Genomic DNA, 21,809 nt, shown 5'->3' on the forward strand with positions numbered 1-21,809 from the left:
CAAAAAGAAAGAAAAAATTGTATGGATATCAACCAGACTCTATCTTCTCTTCACTCCCCGTTCGGACTAACTGCTGGCAGCAATAGTCATGTCCTACTAAGTCCTTGATTACCCACCCTGTTTGTTTTTCTCCCCCCTTTCCTTTCCTCCTTAGTGCTTCTGGTTTACCTCTAGCTTAGGCATCCATCTCATGGGAACTCGGCGTCGAGAAATTCTGCTCGGTCACGCACGGTGTTGCGGCTATGCAACAGCGCCCGACCTGTTTGTTTTCGCGCACGCCCTGCTCCGGGCCTCGAATTCGGGTCACGAGGAGGCCGCAGGTTCTGCAGGTAGTGACGGATCCTCAGCCTTGCAAACATCCTGAACAGCCTCCTTGTAAGTCGCTGGTTGGGCAGGCACGGGCTAGTTGGCATGTGTACAGACACCCTCGCACACCGCCTTTTTTCCCCTGCGCCCGATTTGTATGCGAACGCCCGACCACGTCAACTTTTGGCAGAAATCCATAGAAGCCGGAGTGATGGCGACTTGGGAATGGACTACCTGACAGACAGACAGACAGACAGACAGACAGACGAACAAAACAAACAGAACGTGCCGTCCCGTTTTGCGCATCTCGCGTCAGTGACAGGCAAGACTAGGCCGGGCCGACCCATGCGTTGTTCGCCCATGCCTGATTCGCTCTTCGGCTCCTCCAAAACATGGGCATCTCAATCAGGCAATTCCCGCACTTCCAAATGACAAAATGTTGAAGAGAGAGGACCCAAAAAGGGGGATCCACCTGTTCGCACCACAGTTCGCATCTGTCCCCGGGGCGGGAAAGCTAAATTAACGCGCCCAACCAATGCTATGCCTATCTCAACCTCAGCCCTGCACTTGAAAGAGGCGCCGAGAACTGGTACTCGTGTTATATAGCAACACATAGAGTTTAGGAGGTGGTGACCCACGTTTTGTGAGGCGATGAGAAGGAAATGATGCTGGCTCGGAGTAATAAGGGGGAAAAAGAAAAAGCGCCGATGGAGTGTAGCCACTCCTTCGAGACCGGTCTAGCGGATGCTAAGGATTGGTGTCGAGCCAGTGACAGTATGGACTCGTTGTTGGTATCACTAATTAATTATTAGGCAGTTCGTCCGAGAATGAGATTTAGCCCATGCAAATCGCTTACATTGCCTTTGTGAAAAGCCGAAGACAGCAAAACCCTCTGCTGCTCAGACCACCCAACCGGTACGAGTTTTGCGTCCCATTGTTTCTTCGACTCTACGTTGTAGCTTTGACAATATTGCGAGAGACTTAGCATCCTCGCCATGCTCGATGATTTTCATTACCACAGTTTACTTTGTCAAGACTGGTCCAGCCACCTGACGCTTTATCACTCCACAAGTCAACCGCCGTAGTGCGAATGCTAAAGGTTAGGGTGCCTTGAGGTTTCGGCACATATACCAAGTATGATGAAAGAACCCAAGGCAAAGATGGCATTGGAGGAATTCGGGACCAGTGGTCAAAGTCGTTTGCACAGGAGAGAAAAAAACACCAACTACTTTGCCATTGCTAACTGAAAGAGTGGCTGTGTCCAGAGTCCATTCTCGTGGCAGGATCGATGCAGGCTCGTGCCTGCCACCCGGGCTGTGTACCATCATCATCATCATCATCTCATCATTATTGCAGAAAAAGAAAGCCATCATGAGCATTTCTCGCTAAAGCCACAGGTCCGTTATCACCCATGAATCATTCCTAGCCTCTGCCGCAACTCGTCGAACCCGTCACGCATCCAGCTCGTTTTCCTTGCGTCTCGAACCCACCGTCCTAGCACGAATTCCCATTAGAATTTCCCACAAAAACGACCAGAACCGCTGCAAAGGCAGAAGACGCCACGAAACACTCGGCTCGTTTGGGTTTGGCAACCAACGAGAATACTGTGGAGAAGAGAAGAGTGCACGCTACAATAACTGCCATCCTCGTCATGGAATCATCCAGGAGGTATATTCCCACGGCGGCAATGGTTGGGAGCACCGAGGCTAAAATGGTCGATAGAGTGTCGATGGTGTTGGTGATATAGCTGTCAGGATAGTTGATGATGTGTTTGTGTGTTCCTGCACCTGCCCACGCCTCGGTCACCGAGAGGGGGTCATGGAGTTTGTGGCCTATGTGTTTGTGGTAGACAGATTTCACCATCTTATCGATGAATCTTGAGAGGGCGTCTCTATCAGTGTACAACCCGGCCACCGATGTCAGGTCCTTAATGTTTTCCTCGTCCCATGTCTCGTACTCATGAGCTGTCAGAAACGGCTCTCCACAGCTGTCCGGCTTCTCGAGCAACTCGTGAAGCGTGGCCAAGTCGGACTTGTTCACAGGAGCCAGTCGACAGAGGGAGGCAAATTGCAGAAGGGAAGTGTCTGGTAGGTAAGCACCAAGGATGTCAACACAAATTCTTCCCGAGACAGGCCACGGATGGAGACGCTAAGGGGGAGGTTTACGCACTGTACTCCTTCAGCAGCCTTCGCATCTCGAGAGTTCTGGTCCATTGAAGACCAGTACGAGGATGCTCGTGTGGGCCTTTTAGAGCCGAGATGTCGTACTCGAACTCTTTTCTCAGCGGGTCGCCGGAGTTGCGGTCGTCCCTGATGGCTACCAGCAGGTCATGCTCCAAGTTCACAATCTCAGCCTGTTGGCAGAGCAGGTCTCTGGCATTCAAGATGAGAAACCTTCGGAAGATGCAAAGCTCCTGATAAGAGCCCATCAGACCTGCAATCTTATTGTAGCCGTTCATTGTCGATGCCTCCATGTTGGACCGTACTTGAGACAGAAGAGTGACCTCCTACAACAACAGCCCTGATCGGAGGCAAACCTGGGAAGAGCGCAGCGCAGAGGTGCAGAATGAGGCTCACGACACCCCTTCACCGCATGCAATGCTGAGTTGGCAATCCGGCTGCATGGTGTGCCCAAACCACAGAGCAGACCAGTGACAGAGGCTGATGGTCATAGTGTCAGAGACTATTTGCTGCAGCCTGCGACGAATCAGTTGCGACCAGAGAAAGAGACAGGAGCAGTAGGGAGGGATCAGGGTTAGGAGCCAGCCATCCGCGAACCCCAGACACTCTCAGATGGTGGTTTGCTGCGACCACCAATGGCCGCTTTCCGACCCAGGTAAAGGCGGCCGCAAATGGCTGCGTGATAGCTGTGATGGAGTTGGGGTCGCGAGAGTGGTTTGCGCTCTGGCTGCAGGGGCGGATGAAGGGGGGGGAGGCTGCGAGACAAACATCTCCAAAAAAGCATAAAAGGGAGCCACCTTGCTCACGGCGAACACTCTCTTCTCTTCTTCGCTCGATCTTCTTTCTCACGTTTCTGTCTAGGAATCACCTCCGACTGGGGACGCCAATTTGATCCGCAGGCGAGGCTAATACACCGAGAACACACCTGATTGACTGTTTCCGGCAGTTCGCTACTGAAAGAAGCCTTTCCCTTAACAGCAACCATCCCCGTCCATGCCCACTATCTGAACAGTCCGACCATCCAGCTTCGACTTTCTCTTCGATCCTTCCTGTCTGTTTGTATCTTGACGAGTCCTGGGACAAAGGGAAAAAAAAAAGGAAGATCTGCAGAAATCCTGCCTTTCCAAGTGAAAGTTGACGGCAAACCGCCAACTGTGACGAAGTGGATCATAAGGGGATGAGGAAATGGCTGTTCGAGGCGGGTGAAGTTCGGTCGAATTTGGTGGTACAGAAATCATGACTCTGTCAACCACCACATCAATGGCCTACCGGCCCAGGAAGAATCTTCGAACCACTTCGGGCAGAGACCCAGCAGCATCTCGACGGCGCAGAACAAATATCCGAAATACTCGAGTTATTCTGACGGGTGCGATATCTGTCTTGTCGGAGAGGGAAACATGCGTTGGATGGCATGCTCTTGCACGGCTTCGGATCAGCTGACTGCCAACTGACTCCCCAAGGGGTCGTCGTTTCAGACCTGAGCAAGCTGCTCGTGGGCTGCCCTACTTGTGCGCTGGTGGATCGTTCTTTCGCAAAGCAGGTAAAGATCAAGGAGCTAGCAGGGTTCCACCAACGCCTACGAGTTTCTCCCCACACCGTGAAGTCGTTCCACGCGGCCAAACGCGTCTGCTTTCACGCACGCTACGCCGAGATCAACACATTCGCGAGCCTTCGACACGACGCCGCAACAGCCTTACAAAACTCAATGCCAGAGCACCAGAGTACCGACGACACGGTTCAGCGGTCTTTGAATCACATGACGAAGCCACCCCTGACTTGTGCGGACATCTGTGAATTTGGGTCTGCGTGACACTCGACCGCCAAATCCGCCTGCAGTATCCCTGTAGGAGACTATTCATCAGCGCAGAATCTTCTTCTCTGGGAACCACCAATCTCCCAACCCTGTGGCTTTCCCAGCAGTCTTCGAGGTTGGAGATGGAGGCAATGTGTCCCAGTTTACCCCTTTCAGAGCCCTTCTGAACTAATCTCGGCGCCGTCCAAGGTCATCACAGAGCTCAGAGCCGTGAATCACAGCAAACGCGAGCGGGTTTTGGTGGTGCTTTACGAGGTACCGAGTGCCCGTAACTCGATACATGGGTCGGAATCGCAGTCGTTTCAAGCCCTCCCCCTTTTTTCTTTTGTTGTGATGTCTTTTCCACGCGCACTTTTCTCTCCTCCTGTGTCCTCGTGCTGTAACTGCTTATCGAAAGCTCGTCAATATCACTCTTTGATTCATTTCTTTTGAATCCTTTTGGAGGGAGGAAGTTAAGATCTCAACCTCATTTCTCCCCTTCCTACGAGAACGATTGGCATCCAACCTCTGACCATCTTCAAACAAAATCGTCACACTCATGGCTGTGAATATCCACATTCACTGCAACCAAAGCAGCCAGCCAGCAGTCACCGTGAATATCTTTCCTCCCAATCATGAGAACGATCAACAAACACCCACGCAGCTGCCCACACCGTTGATTTCCGACATGCATCGTCCTCATGGCCCTCCTCAAAGATACGGCGTCCGAGAAAATTCCCACCCTCCCTCGCTGCCACCACCAACCGAGAGTGACATTGATGCCACCACAAAAGCTCCAGGGGGTGTTAGAGGTGTGTTGAATCGAGGTCTTATATCTGCAAAATGGAAGCAATTGCATAAAGGGAATCCCCATCTGAGCTTGAAAAGGCGTTTGATGGGGGGGATTTTCTACCAATCACAAGTGAAAAGGACGGTCGATAGACGTTGTAGCGGCTGCAGCAGGGAGAATAGGTCCCACAAGGCTGCAGGGCAAAATTTCAGTGGTAGTGGTCAGGTTTCCACTGCCTGTCCTCCAAAACCGAGCGACTGCTGCTTCCCTGCGTCGAATCGTCGACAACCCACACCGGAGAGCGATGGTGCGGATGGTGCAGTTTCCAACTGTGTTATTCCAGCCGTACTCCCTGTGCGAGACCCATTGATTGCGGGCAACAACCCCCGGGTGCGTGAGTACAGAAGCCTCGAGCTGATTGTGCAGATGCGCAATGGCGAGTTAGATTACTTCTTCGCGACCATGGACACCGGCGCCGACCTCAACATGATGACTGTGACTGCGGCGGCTGAGCTGGGGTATGAGCCCGGCGTGGAAAAGAGGGGCACGATTGCAGGAGGCATCGAAGGGCATGTAGCTGTCTCGATGGGAACGGTCCGGATCCCGTTCAGGCTCCGGTGTAAGAGCAAGCAACGATCGGCCGAGTTCCATATTGTGCATGACCTTGCTGGCCACCGAGCCCTCCTGAGTGTGCAGCTGACCATGAAGCTGGGTCATCTTCCTCGACCTCAATGTGAGGCATGCGAGAATGCTGTGCTCGGCAGCGCCTCGTCCTGACCGGTGTAAGGAGGATGGAGACTCCCATCCTGGTGGAGGGCACCTGTTCTGTTCTTGTTTGATTGTCTGGGTCAGTGACGTGGCAAGGGAGGGCGGAGGAGCCAAAAAAACTGTGAAAAAAAGGAAGGCTTCAAACGGGGCGTTTTGGGCTCGCTGTACAAATGAGGAGTGAACATAGAAATAGATAGACTTCTGATTCGAAAAAGGGTCCTCACCGATACTTTTTGTATGAGACTCCCCAGACACACGACGGCGGCCTCTATTGGGTGAAATCTCCCTGCTTCAAGGCCATACAGACCAATGGAGGTCAGAGCCCGACCTCCTTGAAGCGTAAGGGGGTTCAATCGCCCATGTTGCGAGGCGTGGTCGTGGCTGAATAGACCTGGTAGTGTTAGGCACGTATGATGACCGCCTGCACAGCACTTTGGTGCCTTGGTGCCTCAATCTGCTCCCGTGCGCACAACTGGATGGTTGTATGCGTAGAGGCCCATCTTCTGGTTGCCTTGTCTCTATGGAGTTCTTGTTTCTGTGCAACAGCGGTCAAAAGAAGGGGGGGTGGCTCAGCCTCAAGAGCAGTTTCTATAGATCCCTTATACTTGCTGCTAGCCGCCACTCGACTCTGTGTGAAAGAGGAAGGGGAAAAAAGTCAAACAGATTGAATAGTCCATACCATGGATACACCAGGAATACCAGCCGAAAACTGTGAGAGTGTTCTCGAAGACGATGGCGAACAGCAGCAGCAGCAGCAGCGAGAGAACCCTTTCGAGAATCGTGAGAGCGTCATAATCCTCAACCGTGTCGGGAAGTGGCAACCTCTGCTTGCATCGGTAGATTGTGGCCTGCCTCGTCACCGAATCGATCTGGGGACCTTGAGACGAGTCTACGACCATCAAGTGACGTTCATTCCAGATGAACACTCTCACCCGGGTTTCCCTGGCAGCTGCATCGGTACGATCACGTTGAGATGCAATTCGAGGGATAGTCCCGATGGCTTCAAGGGGGTATTCTGCATAGTTAGCAGCGACGACCGGGGTGTAATCCTGACCAGGTCATTGAGACAACGTCCTGGGCACGCCGCGATCCTCCCTGTCGCAAATCAGGGTAACCTGAGCACCAAAGGTAAGCTTCCAGCTCACTCTCGTTGTGGTTCTTGTTTGCTTGCTGTTTTGGGGATCCGCTTCCACCGTCACTTACACTTTTGGAACAGAAGAACAGCAACAGAAGGAAAAGGGGAAAAAAAAGTCCCAGCGGAGAGAGAAGGAGAAGAGCAGGCAGAAAGAAAAGGACCGGCACGAGAAGGACAAAGAGATAAGAGGAGAGTCTTCGAAGTAGCCATCCGTATCCTGAGAGGAATGGTAGCTATACCCTTCCTTTTTTTTTTATGAGTGGGTGCTGGGACTCTTTTTTGGAGGACGGGAAGAGGCCAGAGGAGGGGGACCAAAAAAGGCAAACCAGGTTTAATGACTACTTCTTCTTCTTTCCTACACCACGGGGTTGTAATGTCCTGGGAGCATCAGGAGTGTGATATGGGGAGCAAGGACTCCCGGTCAACATGGCGGTGAGGAGAAGAGAAGACTACGGTTCCTCTTTTTGTTTGGGCAGTCACGTGTCTCTAGTTCTCAGTCGATTCGCAGGAATAACAAGAGCAAATCAAGTCGTGAATCGGAAAGAGCAAATTTCCTTTACAATGAATCAATATGTCAGGTCATTCAAAGGGGGGGGGTGGTACAATGAATGCGCTCCTGTGACAAGAAGAAAGAAGGCTTTGCGCCTTCCCAGGGGTTTTCAGCCTCGCTGCCTCGTCACATTTTCTCGGGTCCACAATTGAAATTAAGAAAAAAGAGGCAGTTCCCGCAGCTTCCCGCTTTCGCGTCCGCGTCCAACTTTCCAACTGCCAGAAGCTAACAATCGATGGGTTGAACAATGGTCTGGTCTCGCTTTGATATCGAACGTGAGTGCGCGCACAGGGGGGGTGGGAGGCAACTTCCCTTTTAGGGAGGCGGGCTGACTGACTGAATGACTGACCAACCTATTCGTCCCAGGCACCCACCAGGGGTCAGAAGAAGTCGCTGATCCTCATCATCGTGCTCATCTTGTCCCGGCCTGCCTGCCCACACAGCCCAGATGACCATGCCCAAGTGTGCTCTCTCAGGGGACCCCCAGGCCTACGCATGCTGGGCCCTTGCACCTGGATGTAACCCCAGAACTTACACCCTGGAGGTTATTTTCCGTGCCGTGATTGATACCTTCCTCTCTACCGGGTACCACGACACGAACCCAATAGTAGGCTTGTATATGCTTCCCCTCCCCCCCAACCCCCCTTTGGAGTGTCTAAAACGCTGGTCATCTTTTTCTTTCGCAACACCCAGAACTCTGGATTGTCAGAGAAACTCCATTAGACGTGCATCCGTGACTACAGGGTCTCTTTTTGCCAGCTCTTCTTTTTGGGTGCTCCGTTTGCCCCCAAAAGAGAAGATTGGATTTGTGTCGTTAAAAGGTTGAGTAGGTCTGGTGTAGGACAAGAAATACGCTCTACTGGCCGTCTGGACCTTGTACATCCCCCATCCCCCACCAAAGAGATAAAAAATTGGATGGGAGGACGAAAGAAAGGCCTAGAATAGATCTGTCGAATGCGGTCATAGATATACCGCTTGAAACTTGGAAGAAGGACGTGGCGATGGCAGTGGCAGCAGAAATTAAAAGCCGACGATGAAAGTGAATCTCTACCAATACAGAAGCATATGAAGTTCTATCCATCTGCAACTGTCCTTGTCAGAAGAGCAAGCAAAACCCCTCTAACAAGTCCTTTGCTGGGATGGATGGGAAATCTGACAAGAGCAGAGCAGATCAACGAAAAAGATTGTCCAAAACTTCCTGTGTCCAAACTAAAATCCACCTCTCTACCACCACCACCACCACTGCCTCTTCCTCTTCTTGTTTTTGGTGTCGACACAACCCCCCAAAATACCCTCTCTTCAGAACTCTTCAGTCTGTGTTGTTCCCAATAAAAACAATCAGCACAGCAGTGAAGGTGGCCGTGGCGACGAACGAATCGATCCTGCGTGGCACCCCGACGCAAGCCAGCGCGAGGCTGAAAAGGAAGCTCAACCCGACGATGAGGCCCAGGCGCTTGGACTCGCTGTCGACAAAGAACAAGACGACAGCCGAGAGTGTCACAAAGATGGGCGCGAGGATCGTGGTGACGGCGGTGACGACTCCCGCAATGAGTGATCGTGGGTATTGGCCCAGCTTGCTCGGCACGGCCGGTGCCCAGTCCTCATCGACGGGTTTGGGGGGAGAGAGTTTGTGGCCAAAGTACTTGTGCCAGACATCTGTGACGCACCACTCCAGCCACGACGAGAGCGGTTCTCTGTCCTCCTGCCGATCCGTCAGGGATGTGAGGTCGTACTGCTTTTTCTCGCTCCAGATCCGCTGCTCGCGGCCGCGGAGGAACCTGTTGGCACCAGGCGCGCTCATTTGGGCCTCTCGGAGGCGCTTGAGGCTGGGTTCGTGGACGGGAGGGAGGTGGTCGAGCTGGCGGTTTTGGAGGAGCAATTCATCTTTTGAGCCGCAAGACAACAGCTCCCAGGAAAAAAGTCAGCAGGACCCGAGCAAAAAACATACAGGGAAAAGTAGTTTGATTTGAGACGGAGGATCAACAAAAACCACATGCTGTAGTTTTGGAGGAGACGGCAAATTTCTCGCATCAACTCCCTCTGCAATGTTGAACCCTCGGTCTCGCCATTGGATCTCAGCATGGCATCGAAGCTGTACGAGAATTGCCTTCGTTCCGGGTCGAGGGAGTTCTGGTCATGTTTGATCAAGGAGACGAGACGACTCTCCTTCTGATTCAGTTCAGCTTGGAGGAACAACAGGGCGCGGTAGTTTAGTATGGTGAATTTCCGGAAAATGACAGCTTCTGGGTTGGTGGCCATGTCTGAGCACATAGCGTCGTATCCATTCATGTTGAACTCTTATCGTTGAGCAAACGGTATACACGGGGGAGACATGGCCGCAGAGGAACCCGTCGAATATGAGGGCCGCCATCACATCAGGGGCATAGCCGGGTTACAGTTGGCAGAATCAGCCTCATTGTTTTCCTGTGCTGTTCCCTGAATGTTGCTGCCCGACATGATGCAGACATTGCCCAAGATGGATTGCAGGCCAAGGACGAGGGTAGAGTGAGGGAAGAAGAGGCAGCTGACACGGACAAAGGAAACGGTGTCCGAGCGGGCCAAGCAAAGTTCGTGTAAGACCACCCGTTGGTACACTCGAGAGGATCGCAGCACGAACCAAGTGTTCGCATGAAGACGCCCCGACTGCATGCAATTAGTGACCTAGAGGGTGCATTGGCTGCATGTCTGCAAGTCAGATTCAAAGACCATGGTGCCATCGCTTGGTTAGTGGTACAAAATCCAGAGCCAGTGTGTTGTTTGATAGGGCAAGATGGACACGAGAGTCCTGATTGAACGATGGCTCTGCAGACGCCACGCTGTGAGGTCCAGGGTGTAGAAGCACAGGCAGCATACTCGGTATAAAAGGTCGGCTCGTCCCATGTCTCACTCCCGTAACTTTGCTCAAAACTTCTTTCTCCCGACCCTCCACCTCGAACCCACACCGGATCACTGTCGGATACTGCCCTTTTCAATATCTTTCACCTCTGTGCCGCTGCATCGGCCATGTGGACCGATTGAGCCGGGGCTTTTCCTCCTCCAGCAGCAATTCCTGCAGGCCGCGGCGCTTAACCGCACCGCTAGTTTTCGATGATTGGACCCATTCTTCGCCTAACAGCTCGGGTTGGGGCTTGACGGCTCGGGCTCAGCGAGGAGGGCGAGAACAGGCACAAGTGGTTCCGCTCGAGTTGACTTCAATTTCGGTGAGACAAGTAGGATTGCCTGGGTTTTTAAGTATGGAGCAGATGTGCATTGCTGGTTCCCCTATATCTTCTGTTTCTTGTGCTTTGGGGATTGTAACTTTTTTTTTTTGAGTTTTCAAGTCGCAGAGACGCACGCTGTCAAGTCAGATGCAATTCACGTGACGCACATCGGGGACATGGCAAAACCCGTCAATATCATATGCATCTCGAAAATGCAAATAACAACACAACGAAGACTTCAAGTGAGCTGCATGGTGTCGCATCGACCCGGACAGCATACGAAAGCCCGTTCCTTGTGTTCGTGCGTGTGGTCAAACGACCGAGAAACTGGTCACCGAGTCAATCTCACGCTGCGATATGGTGTGCATCCGAGGGCCACCATAAGTTCACCAAGATCTGCTTGATGAAATCCTTTCGACCTCTCACCTGTTGTGCTGGGTGCGCGGTCATCTTTCTGCTCATCATTGAGGCAATGGCTGTTGACTCTCGCTGACTTTTGTTTCGAGGTAGGAAGAACAGTTATGGCCTATCAACAACACCTAACGCTGGCCCCAACGGGCTAATCTCACGCTAAACAGCACACGGTCGGCAGCGCGACTGGGACCCAGTAACTCTGGGGTTCTATGGAGCCCTGGATCATGGATGGGTCCCTAGGCACTAAGCCCAGCCCTGGCAATCGTGTTGGGGCTTGTCATGAAATGTCCTCGCGACGTCGTCAGAGAACCAGCAGCGACATGTTTCGAATACTTTCCAAAGCACCTGGACAGACTCCTGTGCTCATTTTTCCACCATGAGACTTTCGCTGCGGCAGGGCTTCTTGTCTCCGTTGGAACCGAAGCCTTTGCTATGGGCTCACACATGCCTTTCCCCTGAATCTGAACCTGGACCATGGGGTTTGGAGTACAGTGCGTTTGTTGTGTGGTGAGGCTTTACTGATGGCTCCGCCTGCATGACACAATCAGACCAGCGGTGCTGTTTCCCTCCCGCGCAGCTCTTAGGCACTGGGGAGGCCAACCCGTCGCCGCCGCTGCGCCAGGCCTCCCCCATTCCGGTGCAGTGACGACCACTTCCCTGTTGACCTGCTCAACAAGGCTCCTACTTGTGTCCCTTCCCTCGGCCGTTCCATTCAGTGGGTGTGTGGTGGGCCATCCAGCCAGCCAGCCAATTCTGGCAGTCTGCTAACCGTCTTTTCGGATTTTCTGCTGCGCACATTTACCCTCGCTCTTTTTGGTGGCCACCTTGTTGTATGCCCATAATTGCGGACTTGTATTCTCGCTGCTTCATCGTACCGCTTCTATGTGCGAGTTTCTCTCCCCCTTTACACACTCTTCGTCAATGTGATTTGCACTGCAAAGAAGTCCAGATTGGATTGGCCACGCCTCTTGAATCTACCTCCCTCGTTTCCGAATCACCTCGCTCGACCTTGATACCCGTACCCTGGCCCCCCGGGAAAAAGAAGGAAAGGGAATCATCAGCCCTCCTTTACAGAGCCGCCCTCATTGTCCACGGGCACACGCGAAGACTCCTTCAATCGACACAAAGAATTTCCACCCACAAACAAAAAGGGGGGGGGAACAAGTTACGTCCACCAAAGTCCTCTCTCCAATGTCCTACAGCGGGTTCTATCAAGATACAAGAGAAGACCAGAAAGGGATACCAGCCTACATACAAAATGAAAAAATCAGGGAGCGTTGTGATGCTATCGGATTGCAACCTGACGACCTTAGAGTATTGTCGCGAATAATTGAGCAATTATGTCGTTCTTGGGGTTGTAAACAACCAATCAGTGTGGATGAAGTATTGGAATTTATCTCAAATAGGACCATGGGAGAAACTTGCGGCAATGCACAACAACGAATGGCTGCATATCAGGAGGTTGTGAGCGACTTATCCTGCCGGTACAATTTCGACAGCCACACCGATGCTGAATCCTCGTGCACAGCCTCTTCAGTCGTGTCTGCGGAGAATCTATACCGTGTGGCCTCCGAGGCGCAGACGCGTGTCAAGCAGGAATTCGAGCCTGCAACCATCCCTGCGTCTGCCGCGAGTTCTGGCGCTACCAGCTTCGCTTTGCACTCTCATCAACTGTTGGGCTGGAAGACCAGGGGGGATCAACCCCGGATACCACTTTTCTGCATCAACGCGCAAGGATGGGACTGTCCCTTGACTACGCTGCTGGACACAGGAGCCAATGTCACAGTGGCCCGATTTTCGGTTGCGCAGCGTGGAAATATGCGCATTTTCCCGCTGGATCGCCCAGTGCCGCTGCTCAAGTTCGACGGGGAAGAGAAATCCAGTCACCAATATGCGTGGGTTCTTCTGCGTATGCAGTGTAGACCACATAGACCTCGATGGGCCAGGGTTTATCTCCTGGAAGACAAATATCTCCCCTTTGCTGATGCTCATTTGGGCTACCGAAATGCTGTAGAGCTCGGGCTGCAAGTCTGTTTGAGGGAGGATTGATAGAGCGATGCCAGAGATAACCAACCGGTCAAGGAGGATATCCACTGACAGAGTGCCATCTTTGCATCTTGGACATAGCCTCAGCCTCATTCTTTCGTGGATTCGCAGGGGTCGGCTCCAGTTGGTTTCTGGTTCAGTGCACACCATCAGAAAGCGAGAACGCTCCAATAAAGAGATTGACTCAAGACTTTGTCCTCACCGACAATATCTGCCTAGATTCTCACTGTCCATAGCTGGCCGCAGAACGGGCCCCCCTTCTTTTGAAAGTGAAGGACGACAAGACCTTATGATGGTCAATGGACAAGGATGGTTGACCGCTTCGAACAAGCTCATTGATGCCTAAGGTCAACAGCCAGGGCACGTGCATACGTGAGAGCTACGTGCCCGAATCCTGTCTCGAGTCGCATCGCGCCCTGCTGCCGAGCAATCCGTAGTTGAGCAGGGGCTTTCCACTGACTGGCTGCATTGCTGGAGGAAATGCCGATGTTGTGCTGTCCACCTTGGAAATGGAGGCAGGCTGAAATGGAGGCAGGCGGTGACGGATGGAAAGGGCCTGGGGTATATAAAGACTGACGGACCTCTGTTTGTGTTGTCAGAATCTCTTTTCTTCATATTTCAGCCATCCTTTCCAAGAGTTCCATATTGATTGGTGCAGAGTCTTGCACAGACCGTTCTCAGATCATGAATCCTTTTTTCCCCAATGATGTTGGTAGTCTTCAAGACGAGCCCATTCTGGAAGTCTACGCGCGCCCTCAGGGGAACAGAGGGCTTCGACCATTGCCAGTGGTGCATGACGAGAATGCCAGCTGCTGCACCATCACGTCTGCTCTTTACAACACCTACCGATTGGACTTGACTTCGTACCCGCCGGAGGATGACTATTCATGCCACCACGCATCCCACAGCGCAAGAGTCGGGCTGTACCTCAACCGAGGTATGATCACATACCCGGTTACCTTCTGTGTACTTGAGGGCAGCGAAATGGTCGCAGTCATGACTGGAAAAGAAAGCTGCTGGTCAAAGCAGGTGACAGGCAACCGCATAGCCGCCATTGTCTCGTTGAGGTCCAAAGGTGAGCAGCCAATTGGACATGTCCTCATGGAAATGACCCATAATAATGTTTTCCCTAGAAGAATTAGAAGAGTTGGAGCGCAAGCAGGCAGCAGACTTCGAGATCATGTTGAGAGAATGTGAAGAAGAGAGCCAGCGTTACGCAGCAGAGTTTCGGGCCATGGACGAGAGAGACGCGACGTTCCAGCGGCAACGTCAACAAGCTCAGCAGGCTCAGGCTCAGCAGGCTCAGCAAGCTCAGGCTCAGCAAGCTCAGGCTCAGCAAGCTCAGGCTCAGCAAGCTCAGGCTCAGCAAGCTCAGGCTCAGCAGGCTCAGGCCCAACAAGCCCAAGCTCACCAGCGTGCGCAGCAGACAGCCCATCGCGACGGGGGCGATAACTGCTGAAGGAGGATCAAGCGATGTTGCGGTGTGTTTTGGTGCTTGGACCAGACCGGCGACTTGGCCATTCCATGCGTATCTGATTTCTTTCTTTCTTCGAGCCAGAAATAGGCTGAAGTCTCCTGGCAAAACTGCGTGTTGTATCGTGAGGGATACCACCTCTAGCAGGTATTCGTCTGTCGAATACCTCTCCTAGGAGTCTCGTCTACTTTGAATCCGAATGTCCTTTTTTCCGTTTTCGCTCTTCTCCTCCTTGTACACTGCCCATGCGAGCCCTTGAGGCCCGACTCGTCTGCACATCCATGTATGTGTGTACGTACAGACAGGTATGTATGTAGGTAGGTAGGTAGGTAGGTAGGCCTTGAAAGGGGGCGGTCAGCCTCGTCAACCGTCAACGCTGATTGATTCGATTCAGCTTGGAACGGAAAACGGTCTAAGGTCGGATTGGATTTCGGGAGCTCGAGATGGTGTGGAGATTTGGGAGTGGTGTCGAGCCAAGTCGATTTCGATTCGGCGAAGAACTAAAACCCCACGCAACACGGGCCTCGTTGTAGAACTTTCGTACACTTGAGAGCGATCTTGATAGGTGTGTATGTACTCGGTACATGGCGAGCTGTAGAGTATTAGATGCCTATTAGATGATTGACGACGAAGACGACGAAGACGACGGAGAGGATGATGGGAAGTTGAAACGGAAGGTGCAGAGGAGACTCGAGGTGCAAGTGGGTGGGAAAGAGACACACACAGAGACAGAAGGAGAAAGAAAGAAAGGCACGCAAGCAGTCCAATCAGTCAGTCGACGTCGCCGCAGTTTGACGAGTGCCATATATTTTGTCCCTTATCCCCTTATACTTAACTGCTCCTTATGTTGTCAATCATATTACTCTTTTTCTTTCGGGCCGTGATGATATACGCACGCCAATCATCATATCACAAAAGTCTCTCGACACAGCATGATTGACGGTGAAAAATTCTTGAGGGTATCAACCATGTACTTTTCTTCACACAGACAGAATAGATTTATTTCTCTAGATAACCAGGACCCCCTTTTTGTCGATCCGACCCGAGAGTCCGTGTGGTGCTTGTGATCAGAGCAACTCCTTAACCCTTTCCAGGATCAATACCTCCATTACGCCGTCGCTCAATGCAAAATGCCATTCAATGCGTTCAAACACTCTCTGTCGCAGCCACCAGGTTGCAAAAGCACAGCTCCGGGTCTTCAATACTTCACCCGACCCAAGGTCGGTTTCCAATCCAGCGGATGCGTCTCTGGCGTGGCTTCGGGATCCGGTCTCCAAATCTTGATCGTCTTATCCGCCTCGCCCATAATCAGCCGCAGGCCGGTCTGGTCAAACGTGCTGCTCATAATGCCCGCCTCTGCATCCAAGGACCCCGGCTGCGCTAGGGACTCGGTGCTTTGAAACCTATGTCCGGTCTTCCAATCCCAGAAGCAGATACTCCCATTATCGCCACCGCTGAAGAGCACATTGTCCTCATTCACGGCAAGGGTGTTGATGATGGCGTTGTGCCCGTCAAAGTTCTGCATGAACGCGCCCTCGGGGCACTTCCACTGTTTGATCGATCCCGCCGACGCCGACGCGAATGTGAACTCTTTCGGGTGGATGGCTAGCGCCCTGACGCCTTTCTTGTGATGTGTGAGTACGCCCATGGTCTTGCCCGCGGCGAGGTCCCATAGTCGTACCGTGGAATCCAGACTCGACGAGATGACTTGAGGGTCTGCCTCTTGGCACTTGACATCCGTAACGGTGCCCTTGTGACCGGAGAGGACGTGGATGTTGGAGCGCGTGCGCATGTCCCAAACACGAGCGACACCGTCTCTTCCTCCCGTAACCAGCACGTCGAGCGTCGGATGTAGTGACAGTGTGTAGACACCCGACAAATGCCCATGGTAGTGTCGGATAACTTTGTTGGTCTCCAAGTCCCAGCATTTTACCATCTTGTCCTCGCCGCAGGAGAAAAGGTAGGGATGGCGCGGCGACACAGCCAGCCCCCGGACCGTGGAAATATGACCCGTCAACGTCAGGCGGAGTTGACCTGTGGCCAAGTCCCAGATTTTAATGGTCCTGTCTCCCGCGCCCGACGCGAACCACTGGTTATCAGGTTCGACCGCCAGCGCGCGCACCCAGCCCAGATGACCCGATATCACCCTCATCAACTTCCACGGCGCATGCCAATCGGGTCGAGGCTGCTGCATATTCGGTCTGCGAATCAAACTGCTCCCGATCCCGTTGCTTTGCGACGACGAGGACGACGACCCCGACGCCTGTGATCCCGCTTTCGCCTCGCTCTTCACCAACGCCATCTGATTGTTCCCCGTTGTTGCTGCCATCTTGGGTCTTTTAGGTCCTCGCGCCGCCGCGGCCTTTGCCTGCTTCTCGGCCAGGGCCCGGGGGAGTTCGCGCACGCTTTCATATTCGACCTTTCTTTTGAAGGAGAGGGAGAGGGGGATGGGGAGGGACGAGGCGTCGGTCGCTTCGCCGTACGAGCTGCCAAACAGCGTCCGTGTCCGTTCTGAAAGGGCCTGTGCTGCGGCGGCCATGTTCGCTGGACCTAGACTTCGATGGTGGAGAGTGGAAAAGACAATGATCGTGTTCGACCTCGAAAAGGTGGGAGGAGCCTGCAAACTCGCCAAGCCTGACGATCGGAGCCTTTCACGTGCTGCTGTCGACGAGGCTGTGGCGACACGAGGCTGAAGGCTCAAGGCTGTGAGGTACGACATTTAAAATCTACTGAAAACTGCGAGGGACAGTAGTTCTGTGATAATTCAATGCAACTATGGTTTCATCCTGTACTATGCATGTTTTGCACCTAAATCCAAAAGAGTTCCGGACGAGTCGTGTTGCCACAAGCATGGTATTATCTACCCCCGAAAACAAAGCATGCCCATCAGTGGTTCTTGGCTCTTTAAGCAAAAGATGGAATCGACCACGGGTTCCGACCGCCTCGATGCTGACAAGGGAGTTCTGTGCTGCTCATGGTTTGCGTTCAAAGCCGCCAAACTCTTGTCGGACATCCCACTGAACACCCATGCGGAGCTTCCTGTGCTCGGCGATTGAACAGTAAACGTGTACCATCTGCACAATTCCGACGACGACAATGAGTGTTTTGACGCTGAAAACCACACAGTTCTCCAGAAAGCGTGTCCAGGACCCTTCGGCGGTTGAAAGCGGCATAGCATGGTAGTAAATCTGCATGCCGACAGCCTGAGTGAAGAAGAAGATGTAGAAGCCCGTGGTTGAATGTTTGAATAACCAGGCTGAGACGGAGCGGGATCCGAATTGAGCGAGAAGGGCGAGGCCTCCGACAGCTACGATCTGGACACAGAGGAACAGAAGCACAATTTGGCCGAGGACGGTTTTCTGGGTTCGTGTCTGGGTGCATGGGCATCGGGCCCTTGCATGTTCCACAGTGGCAACACCGGTTGACGGCGTGTCTCGTCCATCACTGGCAACAGTTGCAGCGACGTTCTCAACATCAGTTTCCCTTGCCTGGGTGCGACCGCAGACTCTGGTGGCTTCCTGAGGTTCGTGAGAGGATGACAATGTGCTCGACGCGTTCGTCGAGGATTCAGCGTGTGAAGATGACATATTGCTGAATGTGCTGATAGTAAATGTAAAGTAAATCAGAGTAACGTGATGTGACCGAAGACAATATCGAGTGCATATCAAAGAAAAAGGGTCTAGATGGGAGAAGACGAAGAAGAACCTTTGAACTGATGGGAGCGCGACGGGGCAAGCTCGACCAGGACAATACCGACCCTTCTTATCCAGCAAGTCACTGGAACTCATGACACGACTGGATAGATGAAGGAAGGCACTGTCGAGAAGGGCAAGGGAAGGATGGAACAAAGACTCACACCGTCAAGGCCAGTAATCGTTGTATTTGTAACTCATCCTGTGACCAATGTATGCTCTAAGCTTGGGTATCATAATGCTTCCCATGTTCCCGGCAGTGATCTTTTTTGCAGAACTCCGTCCTCATTCCCCATTAAACGCCTGGCTCAGCCAATCCAATGGCAGCTGTAATTCCGTGAAACCGTGCTCGTGCGTAGATCTGGGCCTCGATTCTGTAGGACCGATCTCGAACCAAGCTCTCATCTCCATTGCCATGGTCTTTTGTATGTGTGGGGTCTCACATGGTCGTATCTAGTAGAATTCGTCTTCAATCTTCAAGTCATGGTGTTTTTTTTCGTGTCCGATATATTTCTGGCTCATGCAGCCGCCTTGGACGGCCAAAATCTCCACGGCCCACTGAACCAAGGCCCTCTTTTATCCCAGTTCCAGTCGCCCGAGGCCGCGGATTTCAAATCGTCCACGTTCAAGTAGTCCACTCCTTCTTTGACCATTGTCCGCCAGAGATAATTTCTCATTCCTCTCGGCCAACTGGGTACGCTCCAGTATCTGACCTTGAGCCCACGAGCGTGAGCCCCAGCAATCTGCTTCCGCATCATTTCGAGTTGACGGCGAGAAAGATTGCCACGCCAGGGCCAGCCAACAGCGGCGTTGAACGATACAGAAGCGTAGTACGAGTTGGCTTGGGAGTAGACTGCAGGGTGCGTAGGCGCGGCACCGGACCGGCCTTGGCCCTGATTTTGACCCCACCGCCTGTCAAGCTCACCACTCTGCGTATCCATGGGTGTCTCGGCAGCATCATTGGGGTCAGTCAGCTTTCCCATCAAGTCGAGGGGTGCGTCAAAGAACATATCACGATATGTCTGGTTGGATACCACCTCGTCCCAGGGCGCATTCCCCGTGACCACCACGGTGACGGGCCCTTCGACCACGCCGGAACCGTTGAAGTAACTGAGGAGTCTCCGCTCTCGGAGAGGTTGGAGCTGTGCAGAGACATGTGGCCAGATCCTGTGACCCTCATTTTTGAAGTCGATCAGGAGGACCAGGGTCTGAGAGGGCCTGGTGTCGAAGACACCATTTCGAGGGTTGTCCAGCGACGGATGGAAATGTGTCTGAGGGTTTTGTTGATCTAGAATCTTCACCAACGGGTTGATGTACAAGCTGCGGAGCGTCCGCTCCGGTGTCAGAGACGCTGTGGAATGTCCGACATACAAGTCTTGATCATAGAGCCACACATCCGCCTCCACGCCTGTACAACCGGCTTCAAGGGCCGAGAACAAGGGTTCTTTGCGCCAGTAATCATTGTGCGAGTGGCAGGCTACCGGATGGACGTCGGCAGAGAAATCGGTGGGCCAATGGCCCAGCTCACTAGAGGTGTGTTGAGAGGGATTCCAGCCGTCGAATTCGTCGTCTGCGTCGTCGGGGAAGAAGGATAGAACGAGGCCGCAAGCGAGTGCAATGAACTCAAGAATTCCTCTGTCCTCAATGTTAGCAGACGGCGCTTGTCACAGACAATGGTCACCGTGTGGTTCTTACAACAACATCAGTGTCAGGGCCAGGAGGCGTAGCACTCTCCTGAGCGGTGTGGTCGGGATGGATTTGTGTAATGAGCCTCTTTCAACAACGTGCCCTTTATGCACCACCGTACGACCCCCACCAAACAATTGGTTCAACACCGGTAGGGTCTCTGTCCAGCGCCATCTGGAAGAGAAACTGGAGTTGCGGTGATCGAAAGAAGATGGGGTTTCAAGGCAGGTGACGGTGGGCCCCTTCAGGGCATCGGGGCTGACGGAGGCGGTGGCGGAATCTGAGAAAGAACCATCTTCGAGATTGGGGCACGTTATAAAGGTCTGTTCCTGCGTCAAAAAAGGTACACGCTCGGTATAGTGAAAGGATGATTCGTCGGTGAATGAGGAATTTGTGTCATGGCGGAAGGGCCGGATGGCAGAGGGCGAATGTTGAGGCATTCCTGGGTGCGTTGGTTGCTTGGAAGCCTCGGAGCGCAGGTTGCAAGGCTCTGGGACGCCAAAAAAGCGGTGGGTTTGGGATACACAGAAGTTTAGTTTGCGTGATTGGGGGGGAAGTGGGAGGGCCGTGGAGGGTCAAACGGGCGACACAATGCAGGCCACTGGTTTCGGTTCACGACCCGCTCTGCTCGATTCGACGGATAACCGACAACCCTAAAAGTTGGACGGGGTGTGTTATTTTTTATTTTGGCTGGTTCCTGTTATTGCATGATGGGCAGGACGTTTGCTGAGCTGTACCGGGTCCTGGTGAAAAAAATGGTTGACGAGTGGTGACTGGTGAGGAGGGGAAACGGCCTTTATCGATAGGTGAGCAGTTCTGGGGGTTGGCGAGGGACCGAGGATGAGGCTAGTGATAGCTGAGGGTGGGGGGGAAGATGTGGTGATAAGTGTGCACTGTGGGAGCAGCGCAGCACTGGTGGCACTCTCGAAAAGAATGAAGAGAGAGTGGAAAAGAGCTTGGACAGACTCTCGTAGTAGAAGAAGTCATCGAAGGAAAAGAACAAAGCAGAGGCTCAAAGTCCTTTGACAATCAGGAATGCAGCATGCTTTTAATTAACCACCTCGACCACCTACGACGATAACCACTGGGCATCTTTGTTTGGTGCTGGTGATAATGGTGCCGGTGGTGGCCACCAAAAGGATAAGGCGAGACTAGACCTCGACGGCACTGGTGGCACGAGACGGATGCAATTCACCATGACAAACGTACTAATAGGCTCAACGATCAAGACCCAGCTTCACCCCTAGGTCGCTCTCAAGAAGGTACCGAGTTTGGCACTCATGCGCTCTAAACGTACGGACTAGGCGGGCGGACTAGGCGGGTGTGCTAGGTAAACCAGGTGCACACCACAAGCCTATCTTCTCGCAACAGAGGCGCAGTTTCGCTCTTCCCCCATCTCTCTCTCCCACCATCTTTCTCTACCCACATGGGTTTCGCTCGCTCTCCCAATTGGATGAGTTCTTGCGAGCCTGTTTCTGCTTCGGTTGCGTTTGATATCTTGTTGTCTTCGTCCTTTCCCTCCATCGCGTCTGGACTAAAAGAAATCCACACTCACCACCGTCCGTCACCGCCAAAGTAGACCCCGTCGAGAAATCATTCAGATACCTTCTGACCTCGATCGACTGCAAATCCGTTGCTCATCGGCCAATCCCTCCAGCCCGTGTCGTTATATCAAAGCTCCTGCCAAGCTGCCTGTGATTGTCCTCACCCACCACCACATCCATCACCAACACCTCATCTTCTGCTTCGTCCAGACACTGTTCCCTCCTATCACCG

General features: G+C 52.9%; 9 protein-coding genes across 9 annotated transcripts; 4 read left to right on the forward strand and 5 right to left on the reverse strand.

The window, feature by feature from the left end:
- Nucleotides 1-1,800: 1,800 nt before the first annotated feature.
- AYO20_07433 (hypothetical protein) lies at nt 1,801-2,779 on the reverse strand (the record flags this gene model as incomplete). The annotated part of the gene is made up of 2 exons (XM_022645718.1): nt 1,801-2,390; nt 2,476-2,779. 2 exons carry the CDS (start codon nt 2,777-2,779, stop codon nt 1,801-1,803), a joined length of 894 nt encoding a protein of 297 aa, XP_022498283.1.
- Nucleotides 2,780-5,530: 2,751 nt separating this feature from the next.
- On the forward strand, nt 5,531-5,845 carry AYO20_07434 (hypothetical protein; the record flags this gene model as incomplete). Its single annotated transcript, XM_022645719.1, has 1 exon — nt 5,531-5,845. The coding sequence occupies one exon, from the start codon at nt 5,531-5,533 to the stop codon at nt 5,843-5,845; it is 315 nt and encodes a 104-aa protein (XP_022498284.1).
- A 671-nt stretch (nt 5,846-6,516) lies between these two features.
- On the forward strand, nt 6,517-7,177 carry AYO20_07435 (hypothetical protein; the record flags this gene model as incomplete). The annotated part of the gene is made up of 2 exons (XM_022645720.1): nt 6,517-6,964; nt 7,053-7,177. 2 exons carry the CDS (start codon nt 6,517-6,519, stop codon nt 7,175-7,177), a joined length of 573 nt encoding a protein of 190 aa, XP_022498285.1.
- A 1,653-nt stretch (nt 7,178-8,830) lies between these two features.
- On the reverse strand, nt 8,831-9,810 carry AYO20_07436 (hypothetical protein; the record flags this gene model as incomplete). The annotated part of the gene is made up of 2 exons (XM_022645721.1): nt 8,831-9,347; nt 9,470-9,810. 2 exons carry the CDS (start codon nt 9,808-9,810, stop codon nt 8,831-8,833), a joined length of 858 nt encoding a protein of 285 aa, XP_022498286.1.
- Nucleotides 9,811-12,578: 2,768 nt separating this feature from the next.
- On the forward strand, nt 12,579-13,184 carry AYO20_07437 (hypothetical protein; the record flags this gene model as incomplete). Its single annotated transcript, XM_022645722.1, has 1 exon — nt 12,579-13,184. The coding sequence occupies one exon, from the start codon at nt 12,579-12,581 to the stop codon at nt 13,182-13,184; it is 606 nt and encodes a 201-aa protein (XP_022498287.1).
- A 681-nt stretch (nt 13,185-13,865) lies between these two features.
- AYO20_07438 (hypothetical protein) lies at nt 13,866-14,640 on the forward strand (the record flags this gene model as incomplete). Its single annotated transcript, XM_022645723.1, has 2 exons — nt 13,866-14,256; nt 14,315-14,640. 2 exons carry the CDS (start codon nt 13,866-13,868, stop codon nt 14,638-14,640), a joined length of 717 nt encoding a protein of 238 aa, XP_022498288.1.
- Nucleotides 14,641-15,853: 1,213 nt separating this feature from the next.
- Nucleotides 15,854-17,194, reverse strand: AYO20_07439 (pre-mRNA-splicing factor prp46; the record flags this gene model as incomplete). Its single annotated transcript, XM_022645724.1, has 1 exon — nt 15,854-17,194. One exon carries the CDS (start codon nt 17,192-17,194, stop codon nt 15,854-15,856), a length of 1,341 nt encoding a protein of 446 aa, XP_022498289.1.
- A 433-nt stretch (nt 17,195-17,627) lies between these two features.
- AYO20_07440 (hypothetical protein) lies at nt 17,628-18,242 on the reverse strand (the record flags this gene model as incomplete). The annotated part of the gene is made up of 1 exon (XM_022645725.1): nt 17,628-18,242. The coding sequence occupies one exon, from the start codon at nt 18,240-18,242 to the stop codon at nt 17,628-17,630; it is 615 nt and encodes a 204-aa protein (XP_022498290.1).
- Nucleotides 18,243-18,865: 623 nt separating this feature from the next.
- Nucleotides 18,866-20,473, reverse strand: AYO20_07441 (hypothetical protein; the record flags this gene model as incomplete). Its single annotated transcript, XM_022645726.1, has 2 exons — nt 18,866-19,982; nt 20,043-20,473. 2 exons carry the CDS (start codon nt 20,471-20,473, stop codon nt 18,866-18,868), a joined length of 1,548 nt encoding a protein of 515 aa, XP_022498291.1.
- Nucleotides 20,474-21,809: the final 1,336 nt, after the last annotated feature.

Source organism: Fonsecaea nubica (genome assembly GCF_001646965.1).
Source record: "Fonsecaea nubica strain CBS 269.64 chromosome Unknown Scaff52, whole genome shotgun sequence".
NCBI lineage: Eukaryota > Fungi > Ascomycota > Eurotiomycetes > Chaetothyriales > Herpotrichiellaceae > Fonsecaea > Fonsecaea nubica.